Source organism: Heloderma suspectum, chromosome 16, assembly GCF_057233095.1.
Source record: "Heloderma suspectum isolate Gila_16-S chromosome 16, 16-S_ref, whole genome shotgun sequence".
NCBI lineage: Eukaryota > Metazoa > Chordata > Lepidosauria > Squamata > Helodermatidae > Heloderma > Heloderma suspectum.
The window spans coordinates 3,183,525-3,196,988 of record NC_139473.1 but is presented as its reverse complement, the minus strand read 5'-3'; the positions used below and the strand labels follow the sequence as shown (position 1 = coordinate 3,196,988).

General features: G+C 52.3%; 1 protein-coding gene across 2 annotated transcripts in view; it reads right to left on the bottom strand.

Annotated features, from left to right (window-relative positions):
• Positions 1–13,464, bottom strand: part of ABR (ABR activator of RhoGEF and GTPase) — a 112,306-nt gene that overhangs the window by 64,287 nt on the left and 34,555 nt on the right. For both annotated transcript variants that reach the window (XM_084823178.1, XM_084823177.1), the window contains exon 2: positions 9,042–9,235. In XM_084823178.1, coding sequence (XP_084679304.1) covers positions 9,042–9,235 — 194 coding nt within the window. The remainder of the gene's footprint in view (positions 1–9,041; positions 9,236–13,464) is intronic.

The following is a 13,464-nucleotide window of genomic DNA, read 5'->3' as shown; positions in this document are numbered from 1 at the left end:
TGCCCACCCCATGGCAGCCAGTCAAGGCCTGGCAAGGTTGCTGGCAGAACTGGGTTGGCGCTTTTTGTTTTTCCCCCGCAGGGGAAAAGAAGCCCAGCAAAGCCGAGCCAGCTTCCGGCTGTCTCACAAAAGGGACTCAGCCCAAGCTCCGCTTTCTCTGCAATTCAGGAGAGAGGAGGAGGAGACGTGTGCCAAAGCGCCAAGACTTCCTGAAGCGTGAGCCAAGCCCACGGATGCCAAAAGGGGTGGTGGAGAAGGCTGCAATGACAGAGCAAGGCACAAAACTGCAGTCAGCCCATGCTCAGGGGCTCGCTGCCGCTGCCGCACGCGCTCCGGCGCTGAAAACAGACGGTATTTGTTTTGCAGGGAGGCTTCAAGTGTTGGGCTCAGATTAAGCCCCCTGCCCAAAGGGCTTGCACCTCGCCCCAAAACGTCGCACCTGCCCCCAGGTTCCGTGTGGTGTTGGGGAGGGAGCAAGCCACGATGGAGAGTGCTTCAAAAATGGGGAGGGGGGAGGGAGCTTGCTAGGCACCGGCTTCAGAGGGCAAGGAAGAGGAAAGGACACAGCGCAGAAATATAACCGCCTCCTTCTCACCCCAAACAGTCTTATCGCCCCGCCCGCCGTCTCACCCTGCACACAACCTTTCTGCGCCAGAAACGTAGGGACACGTAGGGCCCGGATCAGAGGAAGTTCTGGACCCTTATTTCTCTGCACAGAAACACACACACACACACGCACTCAAAGAGAGACAACACATGCACACAGAGCAAGGAACACAGGGACGGAGACAGACAGACAGACAGACAGAGACACGCAGACAGACACAAACAGAGAGAGAGAGAGACAGGCAGACAGGGATGCACACAGTCGCACGCTGGGACACACAGGGACACAGCCCCAGTGCCTCCTTCTGAGATGCAGCTACCCAAATCCCTGGAACTGTGCAGAAAGTGGGAGTGGAAGGAGAAGACAGGAGTATTTTAACTCAACCCAGCCTGGCCTGGCCAGGACGTGAGCCCTGGAATTGGCCCGGCCCAGGAAAAGCATCGAGTTCCAAGATACAAGGCTGCCTCTGCCCATGTGCAGAGTAGTTTTCCTTCCCCACCAAGGAACCACAACCTTTCCAACTAGGAGAGCTTCTGGGGCAAGCGGGTGTGACAGCCCGAGCCCAGCCCCTCTGTACACCCCAACCCCCAAAGCAGACTCCCCTTACCCAGCCACCCCCTGCAGGGAAGACGGAACTGCACCCCCTGCAACGGAAGCACGTTCGGCCCGCTGCCAGGTCATGCTACGGCCAGACACCCAGTGGTTTCCTCACAGCGATGGAGATGGCCAGCAAGACCTTTCCTGGCCTCTCTCGCACCTGCACCCGGGGGCCAGGTCTGCGTCCTTCGGGGGCCTGGAGGTCGGGGGCCTGGAGGCCGAGGGCTTCCACAGGAGCCTGCGAGCCCCAGCACCTTTTCATGCACGCACACAAAAGAAGCAGTCCAGAGCCAGTCCCCGCTCCCAAGCTCGGCCGCCGGCGCCTTGGCCTACCTTTGGCACGCCGGGCCCCGCTCCGGGGGCGGCGGGGGCACCTCCCTTCGCAGCCGCGCCCTCCTCCTCCTCCTCCTCCTCCAGGACCTTGTCGAGATAGCCAATGGCTTCCTCTTCCTCTCGCATGGCCCGGCAGGGGCCCCCCCGGGGAGAAGGCCCTAGCGGCACGGGGCGGCCAGGGCTGGCGCTGCCCCCAGAGGCTGGCACGGCCTGCTTCCCGGGGCAGGAGCCATGGCAGGGCGCCCGCTCCGGGACCGGGCCGCGCCCCGGGAACAGCAGCACGGCAGGCGCTCCGGGGCCGAGCCCCTGGGGGGAAGGGGGCGGCCCGCCAGCCGCCGGGGGCTGAGCGTAGCCCTTCCCGCGGAGCGCGCGGCGCTCGCTCCTCTCCGCCGCTGGCCCGACGCGCTCCGCTCTGCCCGCTTCGGCGGGCGGGAAGCTGCCGAGCCCTGGCCTGCCCGCCTTCGGGGGCCTCCAGTCGGCCCGGCAGAGCTCCGGGGGCGTCCCGCCAGGCCTCTCCTCCGCGGAAGCGGCGGGGCGGGGCGGGGCGGGGAGGAGGGCGGAGAGCGGCGGGGCGGAGGAAGCGGCTGCCGGGCGCACGCGAAGGCGGCAGCCGCACCCGCACCCGCACCCGCACGGGCTCCGCTGGAGGGCTGGACCCCAAACCCGGGCAGCGGCGGACGGGCGGCGCGGGAAAAGCCGGCCTGGGGCGCCTCCGGACGAGGCTTTCCGTGGGGGCTTACGGGGGCGCGCCCGCGCACCGCCCGCGCCGCTCTCGCCCCGTCTTTCCCTCTTGCTGTGGAAAGCCCGCGACGGGCAGCTGGCGCGGCGGGTCTGTCGGGCAGGAGCTGTGAAGCGGGGTGCGCGACCTCCGGGGGCGACACCGGCTCCGGGCTGGGGGGGCGCACGGGGCGCACGGGCTCGGGCGCGTCGCTTGGCCTCGCCTCTGAGGTGCGGCTGCTGCCGCGGGCAGCCTCACGGGGCTGCTGTGAAGATCGCCACCAAGGCACGCAGAGCCACTCGCCCGCTTCCGAGCTAAGCTACCGCAACGTTATACGAAAGGCGAGCCCACATGAGACAGACACTCGCTCACAGCATGGGAGTTCTTCCCAACCTGGTGCCCTCCCGATGCTTTGGACTACAGCTTCCATCACGCTGGCTGTGTCATGCTGGCAGTTGTAGTCCGGCACATCTGGAGGGCACCGGGTTGGGGGAAACTGTAGTATGGTGTAGTGGTTAGAGTGCTGGACAGGGAGACCCAGGTTCGGATCCACACTCAGCTATGTTGCTCACTCCGTGTCTTTTGCCAAGTTCCTCTCTAACTTACAGGGCTGTTGTGAAGATGGGGGCAAGGCAGGAAAAAGCTATCCTGAATTCCTGTTATAACAGCAACAACAGCTAATCCACAACAACAACAACAGAGATCTCTCACTGCAGGGGGTCCTGAACCTTTAGGGTCAGCAGGTACAGTTAGAATGCGGAGAGAGTGTCATGGGCACTCTCACAAAATGGCTGCCATGGGCCCAGGGCCAGTCACAAAGCACCCATTTCCCAGAAGGCAAACTGGCGAGACTAAAAGAAAAGTAACATGCCCAGGAACTTAAGCACAAGGCAGAGGTGAGGTCCCAGCTCCAAAACACAACGCTGCTCTTCAGAACCCACCCTTTCACTGCTCCAGCTCTCACTCCACGGGAGGGGAACGGAGGGCAGCAGCTGGGGCCCGAGGCTCAAATGCCAAATCACGCGTTTGCCCTTGCTCTGCGCTGCAAAAGGGGCACAGAATGTAAACTGGTGATGCTCAGACAAGCACGAATGTGCGCACACAGGCAGAATGCCCAGACACCGCACGCTCACACACACACACACTTTCACACACGCAGTCTCTCTCTCTCTCTCTCTCACACACACACACACACACACACACACACGGTCTCTCTCACATACATTCTCTGTCTCTGTCTGTCTCTCTCTCTCTCACACACACACACACACACACTCTTTCACACACACACACACACACTCTTACACACTCTCTCTGTCTCTGTCTCTCTCTCTCTCTCACACACACACACACACACAACCAGGCAAAACAAACAATCTAACATGCACAACACACACAAGGCATCACGCTCACACAGCAGAGGCAAAAAAAAACCTTACTCCTCCCTCTACCCCCCCCCCCGACCCTGGACACTCCCTTATGCCCACAAAAGAATGGAAAGAAAAACAACAAAGCACCTGGGAATTTGAAGCTAAAATAGTTTTTAAAGCTGTGTGAAGTGCTGGCCCCTAAAACCTTTTCGCTGGCACAAGACGCGAGTGGAAATATTTTCCCAGCTCTACAAAAAAACAGGCAGGCTTTTGAGTGATGCAGGACTCTCCTTCTGGGCCTGAGGAAGAGTTCTGTCTGACTCAGAAGCCCACATATGCATTTATCAAATAACAAAAAACAAAGCACTTAGCACCACACACACACAACAAATAACATATTTTTTGTACCTCTGAGGCCAAACCTGGCAACATCTGCATATACCTAGCCCAGAAGTAGATCGGGATCACACATAAAGAGCCCCAATTGATGGGATTCCTACCACTGGCCCCACAGAGCAGCATCAGAGTGTGGCTTGTGGCTCCTTGCAGCCATTTGACAATGGAAAAAGAGAAACCACAAGACCACAAAGTTTGCATCTGGTGTTCTTCCATCCCTCTGCCCACCCCCAATCCCATGGGAGCTGCTCATGTGAGGGAGAGATGGAAGGGGGACAAGAAATCCAGAAATCTACCTTGGTGGGGAAGAGGAAGAACCATCCTTCCCCCCACATTCCTTCCAATTGTGTGCAATTTTACGCCACACTAAGAATAGCAGAAATCCGTTGCAATAAACCCAGGCTGTTGAACCTCTTTCAACTGGAGGGCCACATTCCATTTCAGAGAAGCTCTCGGGGGCTGCATTCTGGTGGTGGGCGGGGCCAAAGCAAAAGGGGTGGGCCCTAATCTCAGAAATACAAAAAAAACATGAGAGGGTAAACCCCTCCTGCACTTGCGCCGTCTTCCTGATAGATATTTTAAAAACACACATGCTGTGGCAAATGCACATTTGAAATGAACATGCCGTTTGCCCAGCTCGCAAGGAAAGGGTGATCCAAGTGTAGAAAGGGGGTGGGGTAGGGGCAAGAGTGGGGGAGAATAAGTGGTGGGGGGAGCAGATGGAGAAAGAAGGAGTGTCGATGGAGACACAGTTGAGGCTAAGTGGTGGATTTCTTTTTTTTTTTTTTAAGAACACTGAGGGCTGGAACCTTGAAGTGAAAGGAAGATCCAGTGCAAAGCTTGAGGATGAGGCAAGAGAACAATGAATTTAGCAGAGGCATTTGGAAGTGACCAGAGAGGAGGAGTTGACAAGTCAACCACAGTTTCCACCCAGGTAGGAAAGCGTTAAATTGCACAGGGCCGGTAGCTTGGGTAGTCCAAAGGGCAACTGAGGAGGATTGGAGGGTTTTATGACTCCTAAATCCCCTCAGCTATGTCTTGGCAAGCGTGGGGGATTTTGTCATCAGGTTTTGGAGGGGTCTTTTGCTGTGCTCTCCCCACCCCTCACTCCTCAACAAAAACCTCTCCACTGCGACTCACAGCCCCCACCTCCCCACCCCAAATGGCCACTGTGTGAAACGCTCATCCATAAATCAGATTTGGGGAGAAGCGGAGAGTGGGGGGTGAGAGTTATTTTTCTTCCAGAAGCTATTAAAAAACAGTGCACAGACCAACTTATGGCCACCAGGTGGGGCAACCAGCCCAGATCACACTGTGTGTGCGTGGGGGGGGGCATTATTTAGTCCCCCCCTCCAACAAACAGAAGGTAAGCAGTTTATGCATCGCCTTCTCCTTGCTTAAATGCTTTCCTCAAGAAACCTCTGCTCCACAAGAGCGTAAAGCCCAGGAGACAAACATGTTAATTCAGCCAGAGAGTACATAATTTGCATGCACAAAGCCACAGGTTCAATTGCCAACATCTTCAGGGTTTTTTTTAAAAAAAGGGATCCAAGGAAAATTGGTCATCCTGGAGGCACAGAAACAGCAGAATCCTAAGATCATAGAGTTGGGAAGGGGTCCCGGAGATCATCTAATCCCACCCCCTGCTCAGTGCAGGCTCAGTGCAGTAATAAACGTGACCCCCATTGCTTCTAATGTTTTGACTGAATCCAAATTTGTTGGCATTTAACCCCCTTAAAGCATATTTACACCTTTAAAATGATATCTGTGGAAGAAGTCATGCATCTAAGCTCAGGTACTGCATCCAATAACACAGATCATTCCGGACATGGGTTCACTTGGAAATCATCACTCGAAGGTAACATGGTGTCCATATATTTTCATTTTCTTTTGTATAGCTCGGATCTGTTGTAATATTTAAAAATGACAATGAGTCTTGTGGCATCTTAAAGATCAACCAATTTATTACGGCATAAGCTTTCGTGGACTGTAGTCCAATTCATCAGATGCATAATTTTTAAGACACGGACCTTATAGAAGCAGGTGTACTGGGTGATGAGGTTAACACGAATGCTAACATTATTACTTTTTAAGGATCACAGGTGGCAGGCTAAAAAAGACCTCTCCACATGACATATTGGAGAAACAGTGCCAGATGGGGAAGAAACACTGAGCCAGAAAGAGCAACATGAAAAGTACATATTTAAAGCCCTTTTATTGTTTGAGGATCTCACTCTGCTGAAGTTGATATGCATCACCACCATTCCTAGATGATGCTTTCGCCCCCAAGTTGTGCCATGCACATCATAGAATCATAGAATCATAGAATCATAGAATAGTAGGGTTGGAAGGGGCCTACAAGGCCATCGAGTCCAACCCCCTGCTCAATGCAGGAATCCAAGTCAGAGCATCCCTGACAAATGGCTGTCCAGCCTCGTCTTGAAGGCCTCCAGTGTGGGAGAGCCCACCACCTCCCCAGGTAATTGGTTCCATTGCCGTATTGCTCTGACACTCAGGAAGTTTTTCCTGATGTTCAGTCGGAATCTGGCTTCCTGTAACTTGAGCCCATTATTCCGTGTCCTGCACTCTGGGATGATCAAGAAGAGATCCTGGCCTTCCTCTCTGTGACAGCCTTTCAAGTACTTGAAGAGCGCTATCATATCTCCCCTCAGTCTTCTCTTCTCAAGGCTAAACATGCCCAGTTCTTTCAGTCTCTCTTCATAGGGCTTTGTTTCCAGTCCCCTGATCATCTTTGTTGCCCTCCTTTGAACCCTCTCCAGCTTGTCTGCATCCTTCTTAAAGTGTGGTGCCCAGAACTGGACACAGTACTCCAGATGAGGCCTAACCAGTGCTGAGTAGAGAGGAACTAGCACTTCCCGGGATTTGGAAGCGATGCTTCTATGAATGCAGCCCAAAATAGCATTTGCCTTTTTTGCAGCCACATCACATTGTTGGCTCATATTCAGCTTGTGATCGACGACAATTCCAAGATCCTTCTCGCTCGTAGTGTGGTTGAGCCACGTATCCCCCATCTTGTAACTGTGCATCTAAACACACACACACACACGTCATCGGCAAGCCCAGGGGACCACACTCCCCAGGCGTTGGCCAATAGCACCTTGAAACGAGACATGGGCACCATCCCATAACACGGTGAGTCGCCTCAACTTTTCACATTCCCTGTCCTGCTCTTCCGCCGCCTCGCCATGGGCAAAACAACTCCCTTGCCAATTTCAATCCTTGCTCCTTTTCGTTTTTTAAGTTTCAAACGCTACTACGCGTGTGCCAATGCTGGTACACACAAGATACAGCCTTTAAATAAAGGCTGCCACCACCACGTTTCAAACTTGGCCACGATTCCAGCCACGCCTCTCACTTGCGCTCAAATGTCCACATTACATCTACACAAAGGGAAGTGGAAAGCGGCACAACAGCAAAGTGACCAGGAGGTTCTGGATACAATGTAGATCCAGTCAGCCTAAAGTTAAAATATATACGAAAGACAGACTAACAACAGAGCCCTCTCAAAAATTAATTTACTGTTAGTCAAAGCAGCCTTTAAACAAGTTATCTGCAACCCAGGATCACAGCAATGCACTATGTTGCATTGCCTGCAGTTACTTCCAAGAAACCGCTTCTTTTAGGAGCAGAGTTACTAACAAAACTTATTGCATTAGACAATCGATGACGCACACTTCCACGAATGTCATTTAGTTAATTGAATGGTGAAAAAAAAGGATGTTGTATGCAACATGTAGGGAAAACTACAACTAAGAACCAGATTCTGTAACCACAAACCTGCGATTCTTACCAAAACACGAGAGCAGCCAGTTGCAGGACATTTTAACTCACCTGCACATAGTTGCTTGGACTTCCAATTGCTTCTGGCTGAACAAACAAAGGACACTGATGTGCTTGACAAAAAATAAAATTTCTGGATCTATAGACTGAGAACTCTTAGTCAGAATGGCCTTAGTCTGGAGGACAATTCAAAAGCTTTATACAACTCATACCTCCGTATTTTTTTCTCCTTAGTTCAGCAATACACAGAGAAAACTAATCAACTATCAGTTTGTGAACTACGATCAGAACTTTATATAAATGCTACATTATTATAAGACAGAACAATGGAAATCCCTGCTGGGAGGGGATGGTTGTTACTGCAGTTAAGGGAGGGGCCCGTACGTCGCTCAGTGGTAGAGAGAGCCCTTGCGCTGCCCACAACAGTCCCGGGTTCAATCCTTGGCATCTCCCGGTAGGGCAAGGGAAGTTTCTCCGTGTAAAAGCCTGGAAAGCCTCTGCCAGTCAGTGCAGGCAGGACCAGGTCAAGAGGGAGCTCTGTTAGAATGAGTCTGATCTTCCTGTTATTGCAGCAATATCAGGAGGAGGATCATATGAATACGGGTCTACCTCGCAGGGTTGCTATGAGGATCACAGGACAGATGACTTACAGCCGGCGTGGTTTCGTGGTTAGAGTGTTGGATTAGGACTGAGAAGCCCCGGGTTCAAATTCCCCCTGGGACGCAACACTCACCGGGTGGCCTTGGCCTGTCTTTCTCTCCCAGTCTAACCTATCTCACAAGGTTGCTGTGAAGATAAAATGGGAAAGAACCCACAGACGCCGCCGTAACAGCAACAACAGCAATGAACAAATCTCTCAATCTCTGTTTCTCTTCTGTTTCTCGTTTTGTCCAATCTTAAATTTGGTTCATCTCAAACATTAGAGGTTTCTTTTTAAAAAGTTTGCATGACAATTCAAATGCATTTTTGTGCGCCTTTCTCTGAAGAGAGGCATTTTGTGGGCAGTTTTGCAAGCCCGTTTTCCTAAGACAATACTATTTTGGAATGTCGTTTTCTGCCAGATTCAGGGCAGTGTGCGTTTCAGTTTGCACATTGGTTGGAAAGTGCATAATTAGGTACGTGCACATTAAAATGAAAACTGAACAAGTGTCTCCCCCCGTCCTGAAACAACAACAAGACGAAGGAGAGAGAAAGTGTATCTGCAAACACAACCACTTACCACAGTACTCAGTCCATCGGCAGGCGTGGGTGAGATGCCATCGGAGCCATCTCCCCGCTCTTGACCCCGGGCGCTGAGCTGGGGAGACATGGTGGGCGATTCATCGATGTAAGGCATGGTCTCCGAGCTGCCGGGCGGGACTTTGAGCTCCTCGTTGCCCTCGGCATCATATTCCTCCGTGCCGTAGTTGAAATCTGTCAAGAGGGAGGCCCTGTCAAGAGTCGGCCGCTGGGAAGAAGTGGTGCAGACGGAGCTCGGCCTGAGCCATCGCCACAGCATGCATAAAACCGGGCCCTCCATATGTTTTGCCACCTGGACGCTAGGTGCAAAATGCAGGCAGCCACCAAATGCTCGGCAGTTGTGGGAAAGGGGGTGGGCCGTTTGGGGAACCCCAGACGGCTGGACCGGGACCCCGTTCCTGAGGTTCAACACCCCCGAGTGGACAGCTTTGGACTGGAAGGGCCAAGTTGAGGCAGCTCCCTTTGTTCCTATGGTTGAGGAACAGAGATCAGTCTGGTAAAAGAGTTTGCAAGAAGGGAACAAACTGACTGGCCCCCGCCTGCCCGCCCCCCTGCCCCAAAAGTACCCACAGCCAGAAGAGACATTAAGCAGCCATCTCACAGAATCATGGCATTGGCCCTCGAGTCCAACCCCCTGCTCAGCACAGGCATCCAGTTTCAAGCATCCCTGACAGATGGCCGTCCAGTCTCTGCTTGGACACCTCCAGCGACAGAGAGCACACACACACACACACACCGGCAGCTGGTTCTATTGTCAGACTGCTCTGACTGCTAGGACGTTTCTCCTGATGTCTGACCGAAATCTGCCTTCCTGTAATTTAAGCCTGTTATTTTGTATCCTGCGGGCTTGGATGACGGAGAACCGGTTGCAGCCCTCTTCTCGGCCGCAACCCTTTAGGGTACTCGCCAATCACTACCGTATCCCCCCTCCGTCTTCTCTTCTCAAGGCTAAACATACCCAGCTCTCTACCAAGAGGGAAATGATGGTTATCCACATTGCACAAGCCCTCACAGAAACATAATGTGCGAGCGCACAGAGGACAGCACAAACAGACAGACACAAAGGCTGTGTGTGAGGCGAGAGAGGATAACCAGCAGGCGTGTGCCAAACGTCCGTCTCTCTCATCCCCCCCCCAACAAGTGCATTATCTCCCAAAGCCGCCCAGCTACCCACTTGGCGCCCAGTCAAGCGTGTGCCCCCTCCTCTCTGCCTCCCCTCCAGTTTGACACACTTCCCCAGTTTTGCACAATTAATCACGCGTCCTTGAACGCCGCCTCGAATCCCTTGATGATGTGCGCCAACTGGCCGTGCCAAAACCCGGGTCACAACCGGAACATCTTTGCAGAGAGGCGTCATTGCAGGGAGTGGGGGAAGAGGGGGTGCCTCCACTCCGCAGTAGAAGTGGGGCAGGGAGACATGCAAGGTCCTGTGTGTGCTTCAACGGGGATGAACTCATCCTGATTTCGGAATCTCAGGCTTGCATGAATCAGGCCAACTTAAACGGCATAATTTATTTATCCCACCTCTGCAACTGACTGGGAGGGGAACAGCAAGAGTTGACCCAGATGTGCAAATGCAGATCGGGCTTTTTCAGGTCGGGCTTCACTCTGCAGTCGAAGCAGTTCTACTGCAAAGCATCACATGATTGAGACATTGTGTTACAGTGGTTAGAGCAGCCTTTTCCCCAACCTGGTGGCCTCCAGATGTGATGGGAGTTCACCTCCCATGGACACCAGATTGGGGAAAAGGCTGGTGGAGTGGTTAGAGGCTCAAATCTTTCGTGAACCGCCCAGAGAGCTTCGGCTATTGGGCGGTATAGAAATGAAATGAATGAATGAATAAATAAATAAATAAATTTCTGCCCAGTGGCAAAACTTACTGGGCAAGCATGCAGCCAGTCAATTTCTCAGCTTAACCTACCTTGCAGGGTTGTCGTAAGCATAAAAGCAGGGAACCCACTATCTATGCCACCTTGATCCCTGTGCCAGTGGCCGGGATGATGGGAGAAAAATGTAATAAGGGAATGATATAGTGTATGTCCCATGTATAAATCTTCCCCAGTAGCTAGGTTGTATGTCTTAGGAGCTGGTTCACACCTGCTTTGAACAACCTTCGATGGCTCACCCCTTGAGGACTGACAAATAAACACGTGGGCCAATTCCACTGAAAATCACTCGTGTTTGAAGTCACTCGCAGCAGTAATATCAGCAGGTGCTCAGCAATGTTTTATCTGCAACTGCTCATTTGTACACGGCCATGCGATCAACATGCAATGCACGAAACACCCCTAATTCAAACTCAAATGGTCCCCCACACTTCAGGGCAGGGGAGGTACAGATGTCCACACCATTCAAGTTACGTACAAACCGTGGATGTGGGGTCAGCTTTTCCCTCCTTCACCCACCCCCCTCCAGCCACCTCCAGCAGAACGTAGCTTGGCTCACTTATTTAAGCCATCTAAAGTGATCCGCTTTTCCACCTTGGTACTTTTTACGCTACAACTCTCTACATTCAGCCCTCCGCTTGAGGAGATGTAAATTTAGGAAGAACTCCCCAACGTTACGAGCTGTTTGCCAGTGAAACCAACTGTCTCAGTTGGCAGTGGACTTTCCTTCGTGGGAAGTTTTCAAAGTAGGGTCAGGGCGGCCACCTGTTGAGGATGCTGCAGCAGCGAATTTCCTGAAGAGGGGAGGACTAGATTGAATGCTGAAGTCTCTTCCAACTTTATGATTTTATGATTCTAAACCAACTCCCCTGCATAAGGATTGCATCTCCCCCAGTTTACTGGATTCTTGGGGAACAAGCGAAGGATGTCTCTCAGAAGACGCCGCCATATGTTTCCGAGCACTGGAAAGCTTTTGGCACGACACACACGCAAATATATAATGTGTGAAGGATGCAAAAAAGTACAGTGTGTCAAATTCTGCTCTCTTTCCCGCCCTTGTAGGGAAATGAGGATTGGAAGTTTGCATTACAAATTCTTTCCTTCAGAGAAGAACGAGGGTGACACAGGGCACCAAGCTATTGAACCAACACACAATTCCTTCTTCCCAGCAATAACAACAAAAGAGGGAGGAGAAGAAACTAAGCAAAACTGAGAGGTCGCCAAGGCAAGGAGATTGCCTGCAAAATTTCAAAAAGGGAGCAGAATACTTTGATCCAGGAAATATTTTCACCTCCTGAGCAATGAATACTTATTTTGGATGATGAAGCCAGTATTTTAAAGAGTGCTGTGCCCCCCCTTCCCCATTTTTCTGCACACGTGGAACCATGAACTTCACAAAAGCCTTGTCCACCGTGAAACTTCTTTTAAAAAATAATAATAATAATAACTGCAGGATAGGGAAAAATACAGCCAATTATTACAGCAAGTTTGAACATCATTAGGCAAATCAAAGACTTGTAAAAATCATTTTAAAAACAACTTAAGAGGAGAGGCACTCAGCGAAGAATACCGTCTGCTTAATGTAAATGACAATTCGAAGCCCTGCACACACTTTCAGGCCTAGCGTTACCTCTACTAAATTTGTCAAACGGGGCTCCTTCTTCAAGTCTCCTTGCTCCTAGGAGGACTGTCCCCCTCCCCCAAAAGTGGGGGGCATTGCACAAATGCTTTCTGATGTTCCATAATGGACCCCCACACACAAAAACCCCTCTCCCCTGCCCTTATGGTTCCCACTGTGATCCGTAGGCATCGCTCCTGTTGCTACTGGCTTGAGGCCTAGTGCCATCACCATGGCAACCGCCTCCTCCTGCATCCCACTCGATGCAATTTCTGCAGCTGGGAGGCACGCAGGTACCCGCTAACAGCGGGGGGGGGGGATAACGCACCCGCCCACCCTCGTCGCCCGATGTGTCGGTGGGGGTCGGGTGGTGTGTGGGCGAGGCAAGCCGCAGTGGGCAACACTGGCCCCATCACCAGATCCCAGGCAGAGGGAGATGCATCCTTCTCCTTTTCACCCAGCAAGGCCAGATAATGACACAGTTTGCTTGAGCTTTGACAGAGTTGGGATTAGGTTGCCCAGAGTCTACGAGCACGCTGCCTCCGAGAGAGGGACAGCCGCAGCGGAGGAAGGGTGAGGAGACAGTGCGGTGTAGTGGTTAGAGAGTTGGACTGGGACTCAGGAGGTCTGGGTTCCAGTCCCCACTCAGCCATGAAGCTCACTGGGTGACTTTGGGCCAGTCACCGACTCTCAGCCTCACCTATCTCACAGGGCTGTTGTGCGGATAAAAAGGAAGAGAAGGAGGACTGCGTAAGCCACCTTGGATTTCTTGCAAGAGGGGGAAAAGGCAGGATATAAATGCAAGAATAAATAAAAATGAAAATTAGCCAGATTGTGAACTCGATCAGCACTAAGTGGCCCATCTTGCGAGCCCTTTACAGGTTGTTAAGACCCCAGGG